Source organism: Muntiacus reevesi, chromosome 5, assembly GCF_963930625.1.
Source record: "Muntiacus reevesi chromosome 5, mMunRee1.1, whole genome shotgun sequence".
Classification (NCBI taxonomy): Eukaryota; Metazoa; Chordata; class Mammalia; order Artiodactyla; family Cervidae; genus Muntiacus; species Muntiacus reevesi.
The window spans coordinates 53,398,793-53,417,150 of NC_089253.1; the positions used below are offsets into that span (position 1 = coordinate 53,398,793).

Genomic DNA, 18,358 nt, shown 5'->3' on the forward strand with positions numbered 1-18,358 from the left:
AGGGAGGAGTCGTTTCCCTGCGGGTTTCTGACGGCCACTCACCAGTTCAGCAGAGATGCTCCTTGTCTCTCTCTCTAGCCTGAGAACCTCTTATACACCTCCAAAAGGCCCAACGCCATTCTCAAGCTCACTGATTTTGGCTTTGCCAAGGAAACCACCAGTCACAACTCTCTGACCACTCCTTGTTACACGCCATACTACGTGGGTAAGTCCGGAGAAACCCTCTGGAGCCCTAGGAGAGCCTGTCTTTGCCCGGAGCTTCTCCCAGAGCCTCCTCTTGCCGGTCTCAGGGCCCCAGGGCCCAGGAGAGATGTGTCTCCCGGTCCTTTGTAGCCCGGTTCTGAGGTGACTGACCTGAAGTAGGCTTAGCAGATCTCAGCTGGGCCTGAAGTGGTATAGGAAGTTATATGCATGAGGTTACGGGTGGAATTTTGTGCACATGTGCACTTTCACTGAGAAGAGCTCTTGTTCCCATCAGACCCCCAGGGGGATCTGGGATGTGCCTCTGGTCCAGGACCCCCAGCCGACTGCACAGAGGAAACTCTCAAAATGTGTTTGTCAAACCAAAAGGCAGTCTGAAAGGCTCTTGCAGTTCAAGACTTGCTTTATCTTGAGATTCTGGCCCTTGGGCTCCCCCAGGAGGAGCGTCTTTGGGTCTCCTTTACCCAGCCCTGGGCCTGGGCTACCACTGTCCCCATTCCGGGCCTAGCTGCGGTCCCGTTGTGAGGGGCTGAAGGGTCGGGTGGGGACACCACCCACAGAGCGCCTGGGTGGATCCTGGCGTTCTGAGGACCAGGCCCACTGCCTTCGTCTTTGTTTCCAGCTCCAGAGGTGCTGGGCCCAGAGAAGTACGACAAGTCCTGTGACATGTGGTCCTTGGGTGTCATCATGTACATCCTGTAAGTGTGGGGAGGGGCCTGGGGACGCGGGCTGGGCAGGCGTGGACGGAAGCCTCTCCCTCTGGGGTGAGAGGAGGAGGCCTCGGTTAGCATCCCCTTCTGGATAGGGGGTGCCCTGGAGGTCCTGCGTGTCCCCTCTCAGTGTTGAGTGGACTCGGACAGCACAGTGCTACAGATTAGCTAAGGGGCAGGAAAATGTGTGGCTTAGACACTCAGCATGTTGGATTCCTGGGCCCTGTCCCTGACTTTGTACCTGAAGCAGGGAGTCCCGGTTTCTCTGTGAACATCGCAAGAAGTCCTGGTGCAGGATCCTAAATAACATCAGCTCTGTTCCTCTCTTCTCACTTCCTCTCGGCTCAGGCTATGTGGGTACCCCCCCTTCTATTCCAACCACGGCCTTGCCATCTCTCCCGGCATGAAGAGTCGCATCCGAATGGGCCAGTATGAATTCCCCAACCCAGAATGGTCAGAAGTATCAGAGGAAGGTGAAGAGCCCGTGTGTGTGTGTGTGTGTGTCTATGTGATCTCCCATTAGGGACATGACTGTGGGTCTTCACCGAGCCCGCACCTGCTGGGTGTGTCCTGCCTGTGTGTGTGTGTGAGGATGATCTCCCATAAGTGACGTGGCTGTGGGTGTTCACCCAGCCCACACCTGCCTGTGTGAAGGGCCCAGTAGGGCCAGGGCTTGGTGGCACTGTCTGTCATGGTCTCGGGGCCAGCATCTTGGGTGGTCTGTGTCCACACCCCCTTTGAGTCTGGCTTCTCCCTGAAAATGGGAAGGAGCAGGAGGGGAGGGTGGCCCCTGAGCTGTCTCTGTCCTCTGTGGGCACCCCATTTTCCTCTCACAGTGAAGATGCTCATCCGGAACCTGCTGAAGACCGAGCCCACCCAGAGGATGACCATCACCGAGTTCATGAACCACCCCTGGATCATGGTGAGCCCGGCAGGTTGGAGGCACCTGGGTCCATGGGGCCAGTCCCTGCGGACCCCACCCCGCCCCAGGTCTTCACTCGGACCCTTTTCTCTGCCCCCAGCAATCGACGAAGGTCCCTCAAACCCCACTGCACACCAGCCGGGTCCTGAAGGAGGACAAGGAGAGGTGGGAGGACGTCAAGGTGAGGGGACGCCGGGGCGGGGCAAGGGGGGGGTTCGGCGGTGCTCATGGAGGCGGCTGGCCCTGCATCCTCTCGCCCCAGGTCGTCTGGTACCACAGGGACGGCTACTCGGAGCCGCTTCCCCGATCGGGCTGTGGGCAGAGGCTTCTGCGTTGGTTTGAGGTTGGCTGTGGCTGTTTCCTGTCAGTTGTTACACTCCACCTGTGAAAGGGCCTGAAAGGCCGTCTGCAAAGTCTCCTCACTTTGCAGATGAGAAACTGAGGCCTAGGGTGAGGCCCTGTTCACAGTTGCCCAGCTAATGCCTGACTGGAGCAGATGTGAGTCCAGGTCTCCCGGCTCCTAGTTGGTGCTGTTTTGCTCCCCCAGGCTTGCTGGGGGGCTCTGGGCTCTAGAGGGGCTCTGCTGACCCAGCTCTGGGCTCACGGCCGGCTTGCCCTCCGTCTCCTCTCCCGCACGTCACCCCATTCCCACCCCGCGCTGTCTGTGGTCTCTGACGTCTCTCCCGGTCGCCACCCCCAGGAGGAGATGACCAGTGCCTTGGCCACGATGCGGGTCGACTACGAGCAGATCAAGATAAAAAAGATTGAAGATGCGTCCAACCCTCTGCTTCTGAAGAGGCGGAAGAAAGCGCGGGCCCTGGAGGCCGCGGCCCTCGCGCACTGAGCCAGGCCTGCCGCTCCACTGGAGGACAAGCAATAACTCTCAACCCGGATGGATTTTTTAAACAGAGAGACCCAGAGCCGCCTCCTCCCGCTTCCCCTCCAACGCCGCCGCGTGGGGCCGGGACCTCTTCAGAGGCAGCGTTCTGCCTTCGGTTTTGGCCACCTGCCTGAGAGGGGGCGCCCGGGAGGCTGCGGCCCGGGGAGAGGGAGCACCATGCTCTCGACCCTGTGCTCATTTGGCAGTTTTATCAGTAATTTGACTTAGAATTTTTACGAACCTTCTTTTATCGTTCTTGCCCTCACTCCCGCCCGTGTCCCCCAATCCCCGTCCTGTCTGGAGACTGCAAGGGTTTGGGGTGTGTCCCAGGGTGTCCGTGGAACCCTCCCGAGGGGCGTCCCTGCGTGGCCCTCCTGGTACCCTGACTTCCCCACTACGGCCCGGGTCCCCATTGGCTGAGGCCTGCCAGGAGCTGCAGACCGTGGGGGCCGGGCCCGGAGGCTCTGCTGAGCCCTCGGATGTCCCCGGTGTGCCAGGCGGATAGGAGTGAGTGAGTGTGTGTGTGTGTGTGTGTGCGCGCGTGTGTGCGTGTGCGCGCGCCCGGATCAGTGCCTGTGCGCGAGTGGCCCCTGATGTGCTCGGAACCGTCCCCACCCCCCCACCCCCGGGCCCATCCTGCTCGCGCTGGGCCTGCCCAAGTGCCTGGGAGCCTGTCCGGGCCCTGTGCCAGGCCGCCCCCGCCGCCTGTGTGGGCCGCTCGGGGCGCAGGCGAGGGCGCGCCGACCACTGGCGCAGCGCCAGGAAGGAGCCCTGCTCGGAACCCTCCGCCCGTTCGTGCCGGTCCTAGGCCTCCGCCGAGGCACCTAGCTACCCCTCTGCGCCCCCTTCCCGCCGTCCTCAACCTGCTGGTGTGTGTGCTCTCACGTCTGCAGCCATTTTGCAGCAGGCCCGCCCTCAGCCCATGTTGGTGAGCTTGCGTTTAGAGTGCCTCCCGGGCTCCGGGGCGTCGGTCCGCAGCCCCCTGGGGGCGAGGGCGGCACCGCAGTGGCCTCTGCAAGTGTCCGTGGCGCGGCCCAGCAAGCGGGTGGGGGAGGCTTCGCACCAAAGATGTCCCGACTCTGCCCCTCTCCCACCAGCCGCTCCCCCGCCCCCTGCCCCAAACAACTCAGCGACGTGTCCAGGCCAGTGTGGGGTGGGGAGGCACCGTGTTAACCGGAGAGCTGTGGGGAGGGCCCCGGGGCAGGGGGCAGTGATGCTCCAGCTCTCATCTCCCTCGGGCGGGGCTGGGGTGCCCGGGGCCTTCTCGGGGTGCGAGGGCAGGGCGCCGATGCCCGCAGCGCCTCCCCGCCTCTGACGGCGCCCAGCTCTCAGACTGTTGTAAACTCTTGTCGTTTTGTATGAGCAAAATTGTCTTTACTAAACAGATTTAATAGTTGAAAGTCTTTCTCTCTTCCTTCCTGAGGTTCAGCCACTTGACGCCCCCCACCTCTCGTCTTCCTAGGTGTACTGAGGGGTTCCGTGTGTGGGGAGGGCAGAGTCGGGGTATCCTGTGGCGGAGAGGCGAGCCTGCGGCCCGAGGGAGCCAGCGCCCGCCCTGTCGGGGGCCTGGGGGACGTCTCTGGCCTGGGCATGGGCCCTGCTGGAGAACCCGCACGCTTTGCCAGTTACTGAGTCAGGAGCCCGGCCGCTTCCAGCCCGGTCTTAGACCTGTTAGCCACCCCAGACGCTGACACCGTCATCCGGGGGTCGGGGTCGGGGTCGGGGTCAGGGTCGGGGTCAGGGTCAGGGCTGGCTCGGGGACTGTGAAGAAGCTGGTGGTGGTGAATTGGTCCAAATCCTCAGGGAGTGTCGAGGAGCAGGTGGACGTAATTCCTGAAAGCTCCAGTAGGGGGTGCCAGGGCCCAGGCGGAAGGCAGAAAACAAACGATCAGCTGGAAGAGGCCTCAGCGCTCCCGTGACCATTCAGTCCGCAGATGCGAAGAGGCCCGGGGTATTTGAGATCGCACGGTGAATTGACTCATGGTAGCGCCTAAGGAAGAAATTGACTTACTGACCTCACTGCTCTCCCGCCCAGTCAGGTGGAAAAAGAGGTGTTGCTGCTTCCCTGCATTTTCTCACATGATCCTCAGAGCTGTCAGGGAGAGGGGCAGGGCAGGACGGCTATCCCTATTTTATGAGTGAGAAAAGCAAAGACAGTGAAGGGATGCGCTGGGGGTCCCCCTGCTAGTGGGTTTGGACTGGAACTCAGGATCCAAGGCCTGGGGTGTTCTTGTCCCAAGACCACCTCCTGCCTGGAGGAGAGGCCTGCTCACCCTCAGTCATCACTGGGGTCCCGTCTCACCTGCCCAGCCTCGTGGCAGAGACAAGGCCCCTGCAAACTACCTCTCAGAAGTCCTGAGTGTGGTTGGCTCCTGCCTTGAAACTCAACCCATGTCTAGAACCACTGCTCAAATGAGCCAGCGGGAAGTTTTCCTGTCAGAGATCTCCAGTCATGTTGTCTGCACTTAAAGTGGGTATCAGAGGTGATAAGAACCCAGGGAAAGAGAGGCTAAGGGGTGATGGGGTGGGAGTTGGGGTGCAGGGGGACGTTTCCCACTGCACTGCTCTCTTTGGAGGCCGTGCTAGTTTCCTGCTGCCGCTCTAATACCACACGTTTAATTGTTAGACTTCTGAGGTCAGGAGTCCGATGGTCCCCTGGTCTGAGATCGACACGGGCTGGCTGGACTGTGTTTCTCTGAAGCCTTTGCAGCTTCCAGAGATGGCTCCATTTCTTGGCTTGAGGCCTTCTCCCTCCGTCTTCAAAGCCAGCCACGTCCCATCGCTCTGACCTCGCCAGGAAGGAGCTTCTGCTTTGAAGGACCTGTGTAGTCAGAGGAGGCCTCTGCAGACACTGCAGCGGCCCTTTGCCTCAGTCCCACTGGCAGAGCCCCTTTGCCGTGAGGCGGCGTATTCCCAGGCCCCGGGGTTGGCTGTGAGTGTCGTGGGGCCACTGCCCCATCCCTGAGGCCCGTGTCGTGTCACCTCCTCGTCCACCTGCCCCATGTTAGCCCCACGTTCTGCTTCCTTCTCCGCCCGGGTCAGCTTGGTTCACAGACTGGACCTGACATGCGGGGAGGGTGGCTAGGGTGAAGGGCAGGAGGGGCCTGGCTTGATGAGAATGGCCTTACCACACCTCTGTACCCTCTCCAAGCCCCTGACGGTCCACGCTGGCATCACCTTGCGATTCTCTGCCTCTGGGAAGCACGTTATCTCCTGCTAAACTCCCGGGGTAGTGGGGAAACTTTTGTACCTAAAGGCAGATGCTGGCTGGCAGAGTTGGAGGAAGCAACATAGGATATTATCATCAAACACCCTCAAGTGGTGTGAGAGGTGGGGAAGGCCTGTGGACACTCTTGGGCACCTAGGAGGACCTGGTGCTGCGCTGGGCGATCCCCTGGGTCTCTTCACAGTCATAAAAGGTCTCCGGGGGAGTCGGTCTAGCCTCCAGCTGACCTCAGAGACGTAAAATGAAGAAGAAAACTCAGCCTCAGAGGAGTGAAATGACTCTCCCAAGGCCTCATGACTAAGCAGAGGTCAATCTGATTTGGATCTCCTGCTTCCAAGTTTAGAGCTTCTTAAAAAAAAACAAAACCCCACCAAAGATAAGGGGAGAGGGGTCAGGCAGGGAGACAGCAGGTTTCCTCTCCCCTGGGCACGTTTCCGTTTCTGGCGAATGGCGGTGGCTCTCCTCAGTCTTGGGGGCATTGAGTGACCTGAGACGGTGGACTTGGCCGTCTCATCTGGCCGGGCGGCTCTCCTCACGTCTGTGTCCCGCCCTCTGGTGGGCTGCCCTGACGGAAGGGCTTGGGAAAGCCCAGGTTTGAAGCGGAGACTGTGGTCTAGGCTGAGACCACGTTCCTGCTTGGCTTGAGGCCGCTAGGTTCGTAAACAATAACAGAAAATGTGGGGTTTTCCTCTGAGGGGTTGGAGACAGGAAACGCGGAGACGGGTGGGTAGAGCTGGTGGGCTGAGCAGGTCCCCGGCTGCTCAGGGTGTGGAGGAAACAGCTATTCAAGGAACGAGGGTGGAGCTGGTGAGGCTGGGGAAAGTGACTGTCTCCCCCGCCAGCTGAATGTCCGCAAACCTGCTGGGCCTTCTCCAGGCAGCGGGAGGCGGCCTAGGTGGGTGGCTTCTGTAACCCTCAGACTTCCCTAGTGACTCAGAGGTCAAGAGTCTGCCTGTAATGCTGGAGACACAGGTTCGATCCCTGTGGCAAGAAGATACCTTGGAGGAAGAAATGGCCACCCACTCCAGTATTCTCGCCTGGAGAATCCCATGGACTGAGGACCCCGGCAGACTGCAGCCCATAGGGTCACAAAGAGTTGGACACGACTGAGCGTGCGCACACGCGGCGCTCTGTGCCCTCAGCCCTGTGAGCACAGCCCCTCCCAGGCTCTGTCTCTGGAAGCCCACGTGCAGTGCCCACCCCCCCACCCCCCACCCCCCAGAGGGAGCCTGGCCGCGTTGGGGAGTAGTCTTTCGTTGGAAGGGGCCCCAGGCTCCGGCAGGGCCTTCTCAGTGACTTTGTCTTCATGCTAAGCCACCGAATGAATGCCCAGGCATTTCCTGCCTGCACAATGCTTTAGTGCAAAAACCAAGTGTAAGACCCAGTGTCTGCCCGATTGCTGGTCCTTGAGATACAAAATCTGCGTGCGACCCTCAGAGACCTTGTCTTTCCTTTCTCTGCGTCTGGAGTCCCGGACACACAAACTTTGTGGTCTGAATTGGTTCAGTCAAGACTGCCCCAGTGAGAGGGTGCAGCCCAAGCCCAAGTGGTCTCTGCGGGCCCTTGAGGTTTTGAGGTTGGCGGGATGGGTGAGGTCAGAAGGAAGAGCCTGGACCCTCAGCCTCTGTTGGGTGAAGTTCTCCCTGTGTGCCTTGCTGGGGGGGAACAGTGTTGGTCCTCCCCGACCTAGACATGTGAGCGTGCAGTGTGGCCAAGCCCGGTCTTCAAGAGTGGGGGAGTGCTGACCAGCTGCAAGGGTGACCCCTCCCCGGCCGGGCCGCCCTTCAGAGGCTCGGAGCCAGTCTCTGAGGAGACTCCATCCAGGAGCAGCAAGGCCACGTTCTGATGCAGCTCGTCCCCTGCCCTGTGCCTCTCCCAGGGCTTGGGGCCCTGGGGAGACACAGCTGACTGGGGGGGGCGTGGCGTCCAACCTGGCTCGGCCTGGAGGACGGGAGGGTCAGCGCCCTGGCCATGGTGGAGGGGGGAGCGCCAGGCCTGCAGACTCGGGAGCGCTGGAGCTGGCGGGTTTGACTGGCGCGGTGGAGGTGCTCCCGTTGGGTTTCGGCTCTGGTTTCTGATCGTCAGAGTCCGAGTCTGCTCTTCCTCTCCCTGAGTCTGGGCTCACCCCTCTGGCTTTTGGTCTGCTCATCACTTCAGCTGGACCTGTGGCCCCAGAAGACCTGACTTAGCCCCGACTGTGGGGCATGCTCCGTGTGTTCTGTCTGCTTTCTTGTTTCAGCCCCTTCAACTTGGATTCCCCTCCTTCACCATATTTGTTTCCCCCAAACTCAAATTTGGAAACGTAGCCTGACAGGGATTTCCCCACATATTTTTTAAGCAATTGCGATGTAGGTGGTTTACAGTACCATGTTTCAGGCGTACAGTACAGTGATGTGCAGTGTTTGTTAAACGTTATACTCCCTCTAAGTTATGTAATGTTGGCTCTGTTCCGACAGTAATTCCGGTTCTATTCTATCAGCACAGTATATCGCTGATTTATTTTACACTTAGTAGTTGGTGTCTCTTAATCCCCCACCTTGCCCCACGCCCTTCCCCCTCTTCACCCCCACCCAGGCCCTTATCTTTTCCTGTTTGGCTGCACCGTGCCTCGTGCGGGATCTTAGTCCCCCGGGATTGAACTTGTGCCCCCTGCCCCACAGTGAAAGCTTGCACCACCAGGGAAGTCCACCTCACCTATTCTTAAGTTCCTTAATTTTTCAATAACCATGTAAGCATGGTTATACCTTAAACTTAGATCATTTTTAGTTGTGCATTCTACCCATCATTATGGAAAAGGGTAATGTTACAGGAGATTGGGGGGCCCTGGAGAATTGGGGTGAATGGTTTTCAAGGGCTTCGCTGCTCTTTCCCCTCTGCTGCATGCGAAGTCACTTCAGTTGCGTCCGGCTCTGTGCGACCCTGTGGGTTGTAGCCCACCAGGCTCCTCTGTCCACGGGATTCTCCAGGCAAGAATACTGGAGTGGGTAGCCATTTCCTTCTCCAGGGAATCTTTCTGACCCAGGGATCAAACCCATGTCCTTTATGTCTTCCCACTTATGACCCACTGACAGGTGGGTCTTTACCCATGAGTGCCACCTGGGAAGCCTCTCTGAGTGTCCCTGAAAATCTAGAGTTCTTTGCAGGTCTTTCTGATCCCTGTTTACCATGGTCCCTACACCATGGGCTTCAGATATGTTAAACCTGAAGCCCTTAGGAGCTTCCTTGTAACAAATACACAGTTTAATGTACCTAAGCTTCCATACTTCTTATTTTGCACACACCAGCATCTCAAGCCTGGGTCTACCTTATGTCCATCCACCCCTTGGAGGGAATAATGATTGCTCTGAAGGGAAGTCAGAGCCGGTAATCAGGAAGTCTTGTCTGTTCTTCCTGCAGGATCTCAGGTGGGACTCTGGGGGGAGTGACTGCTCCTGAGAACAGGGAACCTGCATGTGATAAGTCATTTTTAGGGGGCAGGCTGCCATGCAAATGCATTCATTTGCATAACTTACTTGCTCTAAGGGACAGTGAAGTTTCCTACCCTATCCAGCACCCCTGCCAGGATTTGCAAGTGAAATACTGGGACTGGCTTTCCCCCTTCCTTCATGAGTCCTCCCCGCCCCCCCCCCCCCCCCCCGACTTTAGTTTCTGTCCCCCAGGTCCTGTGTGTCTTGACCTCTCTGAGCCTAGGGGAGGAGTGTTCCCGGGCCCTGAGATGCAAAGTACCGCGAAGGCCATGCAAATGAGCCATCAGACGGGGTGGCTCTGGCCCAAGCGCAGACCAAGTTGCTGGCTCAGGCCCCTGGTGTCTGGGACCATATGAAACATGATCGTGGTCCTTCCTCAGTTTCGGCAGCTGCTAGTCTCTTGTTCCTCAAATAGTTAGAGCCTCCTGAGGCCGCGAGGCCTTAAGGTTCAGAAAGAGCTGAGTTCTCCCAGCCCTTAGCCTCTGATTTGAAGGCCTGTGGTTCTGAATTCGCCAGGCAGAGGTTTACTTTTCAAAGAAATCACAATCTCATCTGACTCTGAGACCAGACCTTGGTTAGTTGTGACTGGAGCCTGTGCTGCAGGAGGTCTGGTTTCTGTAGTAAGACCCAGAGCGGCCGAGCGTTTTCTGGCACTCAGCTGTCTCTTTTTCCGATCAGAAACCTCTTTTACGGAAACGGTCCTCATAGTGCGATTCTAACACGACCTCTCACTCCACCCACCCAGCCACAGCCGGCCGGACGAGGGCAGACCATTTTCTGAGTCTGCGAGGAAGAGGAGGAATCCAGTTTCTTCCTCCTATTCCAGGTTCTGAGGATGGCAGCTCACCCAGCACAGGTGTGTGGTCCTTGCTGGCTAGATGAGTGCATCTAAAGAACAATTAACATAAGCAAATCCAATCATTCAAATAAATTATGTGTGCTAAGTCGCTTTAGTCGTGTCCAACTCTTTGCAACTGTATGGGCTGTAGCCCGCCAGGCTCCTCTGTCCATGGCATTCTCCAGGCAAGAATACTGGAGTGGGTTGTCACTTCCTCCTCCAGGGGAACTTCCTGACCCAGCGAGATTGAACCCACATTTCTTACAGCTCCTGCATTGGCAGGAGGGTTCTTTATCACTAGCACCACCTGGGAAGCCCAAAGAAATTATATACACATGTAATTACATGCACATAGAGTGAAATGTGAAAGTTTTCTCTTTATAGTCTCACCCAACTATGCCAACTCCCTCTTCAGAAATAACTATTTTTTCTACCTTTTTTTTGGCTGCACCACATGGCATGTAAAGTTTCCTGGACCAGGGATAGAACCACAGTAGAAGTGCCGAGTCTTAACTACGGGACCACCAGGGAAGTTCTGAAGTAGCTACTTTCCACAGCTTGATTTTATTTTGATTTGTCTATTTGTCTACATATATATATGCTTAGAAACACAGGTGAGAAACTTCTATGAAGCCTATAGCAATTGAAAATGGAATCACTAGGCATATTGTTCAGCAATTTGCCTTTTAAAAAAAATTGAGGTGAGGGAATTCCCTGGTGGTCCAGTGGTGAGGATTCAGCACTTTCACTGCGGGGCCCGAGTTTGATCCTTGGTCAGGGAACTAAGATCCCACAAGCCGCATAGTGCCGCCAAAAAAAAAAAAAAAAAATTGTGGTGCAATATACTACACATAACATAAAATTTACTGCCTCGGTGAAAAGAAAAAAAAAAAAAAAAAAAAAAAATTTACTGCCTCCACAATCTTTAAGTGTAGAGTTCAATAATGTTAAGTATATTCACATTGTTATGCAACCCATCTCCAGAACTTTTTCATACCCGTTAATCATGCAACTTGCTTTTTAAATTTAGCATCTCTTAGTGGGTGCCTGTGACTGAACTCAGAACAATCATATTCATTTTTAACAGCTGAGATTATTCCATAATGTGGATGTACCATAATTTATCTGCTATTGATGGATTAAAACAAAACTTATTTAAAAAAAACTTAGTATTAATGATGCAAAGATCTTGTACAATATCTATATGCACATGGTAAGGGGTTCTAAGGCTAGATTCCTAGAAGTGGAATAGTTACATCAGTGGGTATTCACATTTTAGGTTTTGGTAGCACTGCCAAAAAGACAGTATCAATTTATGAATGAATGCACTTGGCACATTGCTTTCTGAAAGAGAAGTCCATGAAAGAATTAGCTGTCAGCAGTGGAGCAATCTGGGGCTAGAGTAAGTCAGCTGATAAGAGAGCGTTCGAAGCACTTCTCCAAAAAACAGATGCATACCACCTTGCATTGTGGGCGACTGGAAAAATCAAATCTGGAAGGGGCAAGGGGATTCCTAAAATCTCGTCCTGCATCAGCAGCTCTGCTCACTCAATTACGATTATTTGCATAGGTTTTGGATGTGTAGGCAGAATGGCTCAAAGACAATTCTGAGGTTCAGCCTTAGTTCAACCTTCTACTGATGTTCAGACAGGTTACCTGACCCACTCCGGAGGCTAAGCAAGTGCCCCTGGTGGGAACACCAAGTAGATGATAGTGTGACAGTGACTTTGATACAAGAAAGACTGGCGTGCGCTGCAAGAGCCCCATGTGGGGTTATCGAGGAGGGAGGGTCCCTCCAACGAGGGAGATTGGGGGAAGAAAGGCTTCTGATGGCAGAGATGGCTCTAACTCATGATACCCGGTATTATGGAGGACTCAGGAGATATGAAAGGATTTTTTCCTTACTATTCAGGAGCTCAGCCTCATTTCCCCTGAAAACCCTTTTTGGGATGCAGTTTGTATGCTCAGCCTTCTGCTGATTACCGAGTCTGAGATCTGGCATGTGACGCGGTGGTCAATAGCTCAGATGCACACTGCACAGAAGTCTGTAGTTGTGCTTAATTTTTTTTTTTTTTTTTTGGTGGTGTAGTTGTGCTTAATTTGATTCCAACTATGGACAGATAACTTGACCTCTGGGCCTCAATTTACCAACAATGGGGATAATAATTGTGGTGCCCCACAACTATTGATTAGATATCTATATTTATAACAATTATTAATTGTGAGACTGTGCCTCACAGGCCTCTTTTCCCAGCCTGACTGTCCACGGGCCCCACGCGCTTGCTCTGAAGCCCCTGCTGGCTCTGCCTGGAGGCCATCCTCCCCCAGCCAGTGGCTGGGCCCAGCAGGGATGCTAAGGCACCTGGGTTTCTGGGGGAGCCGGAGCTCCAGTGGCTTTGACTGGAGGCTCCCTGGCGACTCTGTGGAACCTCCAGGACACCTGTGCCCAACCATTTTCCCCTCGCTCCTCGATGGCATCAGGAGGGGTCTGAGGCTCTCTCTGCCTGACCTGGGTCCCACCCTATTTTCTCTTGTAAAGGCATTTCCCCTCAGTAAACCGCTTGCATGTTTAAGCGCTTTTTGTCATCTGCCTCTCGGAGGACTCAATAATACCACTGACCTCATTCGGTTGTTGTGAGAAGTGAAAACTACAAAAATAATGTAAAATCTCAAGCATAATGCCTGGCACACAGCACTTGCTACCAAGAATCATAGGAGGTCATCTTATTACTGTATCAGTGTGAGCAGGTTGACTTAACTAAAAAGGAGAGTTTGGGGTTGGGGGTCTGGAAACGTGCCTGCCTTCCCCTCCCTACTGCGTTCTTCCCACGCTCTCCCCCTGCCGACCCGCGCCCTTTCACAGTGGTGGCAGCTGTCTCTGCGGTGTCCTGGGCTGGCCCCTGTCGCCCTCTGCCTGGGGACAGATGATGAACGCTGTGTGGCTTTGGTTGAGCAAGGCTACTGCAGGGTCTGCAGCGGGGATGTTGAGACCCACGGACTCTGCGGCTCTCCAGCCCTGCAGAGAGGACCCCTGCCCACACGAGGATGTGACTTGCAGGGGGGGCAGCCTGAGTAGCCGGCGGGGCAGGGGGTTTCGGGGGGAGGGTGTTGGCAGCCAGGCAGGGCTGGGGGCCAAGGGAGGCTGATGGGAAGAGGGTGTACCTTTGAGTGAAACAGGGCCCGTGAGAGGTGAGGGTGAGTCACGGAGTTTCTCTCAAAACCCTCATGCCCGTGGTATCTAGCATGAGCTGAAAGTGGAGCCTGCCAGCCCCAGCCTCATCCCCAGTTCTAAGAACGCGTCTCCTTCCCTCCCCTCCCACATCTGACAAAATTAATCAGGCCCCTGACTTCAGGGGTGAGAACCACCGGGTTATATCCCAGCAGAGGAGGCCACCGAGACTGGGGCTGATGGAAAGGAAGTGTGAGAGAAGCCGTGTCTAGGTTGGGTTTCAGAACCCAGTTCTTTGTGCTCACGCCAGCAAATACAGTGTGGCTTGAGGGATTGAGCGGCAGGGGGGTTGCGGTGTGGCGTGGACCACAACCGGGACTCCCACAGCCCCGGGTCACGTTCCGGCTCTCCCGCTTACCAGCTCAAAGCTTTCAGCCTCTGTGAGAAGCCTCCCTTTCCCATCAGTGAAACAGTAATGGAAAGCGCATCTTTGTCATGCTGTTTTGTGAGAATTAAATAGCTAACCGCTGTAAACGCTGGGCCCAGTTCCTGTCACACCCTGAATGAAAGAACACACCCAGCCCAGCTCAGAGATCCCATCCCCCTTTGTGACTTCTCTGCTCTTGGGGATTTTGACCTCCAACAGCCCTGTGAGATAGTGGTATTATCATCCCCATTTCATGGATTTGTAAGTGGAGGCTCAACTTGATTGAGTACCTAGAAAAGAATGCTTTGTAGTTCAGGACCCTGACGTGATATGCAGGGGTTTGCTGCTTTCTTGGAATGTCTGCCCAAAGGCCAAGAGCAGGCAGTGATATCAGCTGAGGCTCAGAGAGGCTCAGGTTGCTCATCCTGGAGGACCGCAGCACTCATGGCCCAGAGCACTGGAAGGTGCCGCACCCCCCTCCTGCCCCCCAGGCTCCCCCTCCTCCCCCAGGCCCCCAGGGTGGAACGCTCCTTCTTCAGATGTCTGCGATGTGTTTCCTTTACGTTCTGTTCCTGTGTCACTTTTTCAATGACGTCTACCCTGATCGCTCTTCTTCAAACAGCCGCTTCCTCCCCGCCCCCCACCCCTCTCTCTGGGTGCTAGGTTCCTTTCCGTGACTTTATTTTTAAACATCATTATTATTGAAGTATGATGTGCATGCAAAACAATCACCCCACTTAGACACCTCCCTCCCCCATAGATCTGATCACCTTCATACAAGCTGCATCACTTATTTATAATGACTGGAATGTGAGCTCCACGGAGCGCAGGCGCTGCGTCTGCCTTATTCCCGACGCCTCCCCCGCGCCTGGCCCTGTTCGGTGATTGTTGGCGGGAACCTGGGAAGTCCTGGTATCGAGCACAAGGCAGAGAGGCCCTGCCTCCCTGACAGTTTCGAGGAGGTGCCTATGACTCAGCGCCAAAGGGTGTGGCAGAGACTGCGGCACGTGCGGCCGCGGAAGCCCCCCCGGGCAAGGGGCGGTGGGCACCCGACCCTGCCCGCCCTCCTGCCGACCGAGCCGGCGCCTCCATCCCCCGGAGGGCAGCCTGCTCCCTGGCAGACCCCCGTACGCCACCCGCTGACGCTTCGCCCGTTTCCTCCTGTTCCGCCCTCAGTGGGTCCTGCGGCAGCAACCACAGTAACCATGTCCTCCCCGAGCGCACTCCTTAGCCTGGCCTCCCCGCAGGCCTGCCAGGGGCTGCCACAGAGCAGCCACAGACCTGTGTGGCCTACAAGGGGCACGTGGAAAAATGTGCCCCTGGAGTGGGGTGAAGTCCTGGAGTCACCGTCCCTGATTCCTGTCGGGAAGCTGATGTAAATAATGGGTGAGCCGATGATGCTGCTGAGGCTTAAAAGATGTCCTGAGAATTCCATTTTTTAAAGGCTTTCTTTTAATACTTGATCTATGTCTTGAAATTGCCCATTTTTGAAAGTGAAAGTGTTAGTTGCTCATTGCATCTGACTCTTTGAGACCCCATGGACTATAACCTGCCAGGCCCTTCTGTCTACAGGATTCTCCAGGCAAGAACACTGGAGTGGGTTGTCATTCCCTTGTCCAGGGGATCCTCCTGACCCAGGGATCGAACCCAGGTCTCCTGAATTGCAGGCAGATTCTTTACAATCTGAACACCAGGGGAGCCCTGAAAATTCCTTTTAATACCTAGCATCTGTCTAGATTTCAGCAGCTACATTATTTAGACAAGTTTTTGGTCATTTCACTCTATTATTTATTTGTATTTAGTATTTTGAATCAGGGATCAAGTTGCCAACATCCATTGGATCATAGAAAAAGCAAGAGAGTTCCAGAAAAACATCTGCTTCATTGACTACACTAAAGCCTTTGACTGTGTGGATCACAACAAACTGGAAAATTCTTCAACGATGGGAGTTCCAGACCACCTTACCTGCCTTTTGAGAAATCTGTATGCAGGTCAAGAAGCAAGCATTAGAACCAAACATGAAACAACAAACTGGTTCCAAATTGGGAAAGCAGTACGTCAAGGCTGGAGATTGTCACCCTGCTTGTTTAATGTCTATGCAGATTATATCATGTGAAATGCCAGGCTGGATGAAGCAGAAACTGAAATCAAGATTGCTGGGAGAAATATCAATAACCTCAGATATGCAGATGACACCACTCTTATGGCAGAAAGTGAAGAGGAACTAAAGAGCCTCTTGATGAAAGTGAAAGAAGAGAGTGAAAAAGTTGGCTTAAAGCTCAACATTCAGAAAACTAAGATCATGGCATCCGGTTCCATCACTTCATGGCAAATAGATGGGGAAACAATGGAAATAGTGACAGACTTTATTTTCTTGGTTTCCAAAATCACTTCTTTTTTTTTTTTTTTTTTTGTTCTACCAGTTTATTGCTACCAACCCATCTCCCTCCACCCTCATGCACACATGCTCAGTCATGTGACCCCATGCACTGCAGCCCGCCAGTCTCCTCTGTTCATGGGCTTTTCCAGGCAAGAATACTGGAGTGGGTTGCCATTTCCTTCTCCATCAAAATCACTTCAGATGGTGACTGCAGCCATGAAGTTAAAAGACGATTGCTCCTTGGAAGAAAAGCTATGACCAACCTACACAGCATATTAAAAAGCAGAGACATTACCTTGCCAATAAAGGTCTGTATAATCAAAGCTATGGCTTTTCCAGTAGTCATGTATGGATGTGAGAATTGGACCATAGCAAAGGCTGAACACTGAAGAATTGATGCTTTTGAACTGAGTTGTTGGAGAAGACTCTTGAGTGTCCCTTGGACTGCAAGGAGATCCAACCAGTCCATCCTAAGGGAGATCAGTCCTGGGTGTTCATTGGAAGGACTGATGCTGGAGCTGAAGCTCCAGTGCTTTGGTCACCTGAGGCGAAGAGCTGACTCACTGGAAAAGACCCTGATGCTGGGAAAGATTGAAGGCAGGAGAAGGGGACAACAAAGGATGAGATGGTTGGATGGCATCACTGACTCAAATGGACATAAGTTTGAGCAAACTCTGGGAGATGGTGAAGGACAGGGAGGCCTGGCATGCTGCAGTCCATGGGGTCGCAAATAGTCAGACATGACTGAGCAACTAAACAACAACAATTTAGTGTTCTATTTTTATATCACTTTTTTTCCAAATAGAAGCTTCCAAAACCGTATTCACTATGGTATAATAGAGCTGAATAGAAATAAATAAAAATCAAGGAAAAAAGAAAAGTGGGACAGTAAGTACATCCCCAGAAGCTCTGGGCCACAGTAGGACTGGGTCACGCTGAAGCCCAGACATTTAAAGCCTTGCTGTCGTCTATAAGAGGGTGGAGCATCACAATTCTTATGGGATCCCATTGTTGTTTAGTCACTCAGTTGTGTCTGACTCTTCTGTGACCCCATGGACTGTAGCCCACCAGGCTCCTCTGTCCCTGAGATTCTCCACACAAGAATACTAGAGTGGGTTGCCATGCCCTCCCCCAGGGGATTTTCCCAACCCAGGGACCAAACCTGAGTCTTTTACATCTCCTGCATTGGCAGGCAGGTTCTTTACCACCAGTACCACCTGGGAAGCCCACTTTTATTAATATACAGCTATCAAAATGTGGAAATGGCAGTGGTGTTACATAATAAATGTGCTTCTTTACTAATGCATTAATTAACAAGATCTAGCGGTGGGCCAACAAATTGTTGACTTTTCTAAGTAGTGATGAATGTTGAGATATCTAAAACAGCCAGCCATAATGGGATGCAGAATATGTGATTTCTATCAGCAACAAGGTCATAGGCACTGTTAGTGCTACAGTGGTCTGTATTTGTTTCCTATCCTCTTAATAAAAACAAGAGGTTACATCTTGACTAGAGGTTAGTGAAAAGATAAGATGTGACTTTTCCCCATTCTCCTGCCAGGTTAGGAACTCCTGTGTTAGAGCATCTCTTCCGTTCACCCTGCCCTGAGGTCCCGGAAGAGGTCCCAAGAGATTAAGCCTGTTCCTGCTGGTATTCATGGGTCATCCAGCTCAGTGTCCACACATGGGAGACTTGAAGTTTGTTTTGGCAATTAAAAGGAAAAGAATTGAGTACATCCTTATTCTCCTAGGTTAGGGCTCAGTGGTGTCTGACTCTTTGCGACCTCATGGACTGTAGCCTGCCAGGGTTCTCTGTCCATGGGCCCATGGATTCTCCAGGAAAGAATACTGGAGTGGGTTGCCATTTCCTTCTCCAGGGAATCATCCCAATCCAGGGATCGAACTCACATCTTCTGCACTGGCAGACAGATTCTTTAGCCTGGGAAGCAAAAAAGAAAAAAAGTCAGCTGCTTCCCTGTCTGGTACATCAGAGAGCAGGTTGGGTGATGGACATTCTAAGAACGTCCTTGAATCAGAGAATCTCAGGGTTGGAGGCCTGTGGAGGGATATTGCTGCTTCCCAAAGTTTCTAAAATCGTGCAACATCAAATAATACTGTTCACACTTCACGCTTTAAAC

At 53.9% G+C, this 18,358-nt stretch overlaps 1 protein-coding gene across 1 annotated transcript in view; it reads left to right on the top strand.

Annotated features, from left to right (window-relative positions):
* MAPKAPK2 (MAPK activated protein kinase 2) overlaps positions 1-4,104 on the top strand; it is a 46,557-nt gene extending 42,453 nt beyond the window's left edge. Inside the window, exons 5-10 of the mRNA XM_065938290.1 lie at positions 79-205; positions 824-899; positions 1,260-1,384; positions 1,748-1,833; positions 1,934-2,014; positions 2,534-4,104. Coding sequence (XP_065794362.1) covers positions 79-205; positions 824-899; positions 1,260-1,384; positions 1,748-1,833; positions 1,934-2,014; positions 2,534-2,677 — 639 coding nt within the window. The 3' untranslated portion in view covers positions 2,678-4,104. The remainder of the gene's footprint in view (positions 1-78; positions 206-823; positions 900-1,259; positions 1,385-1,747; positions 1,834-1,933; positions 2,015-2,533) is intronic.
* Positions 4,105-18,358: the final 14,254 nt, after the last annotated feature.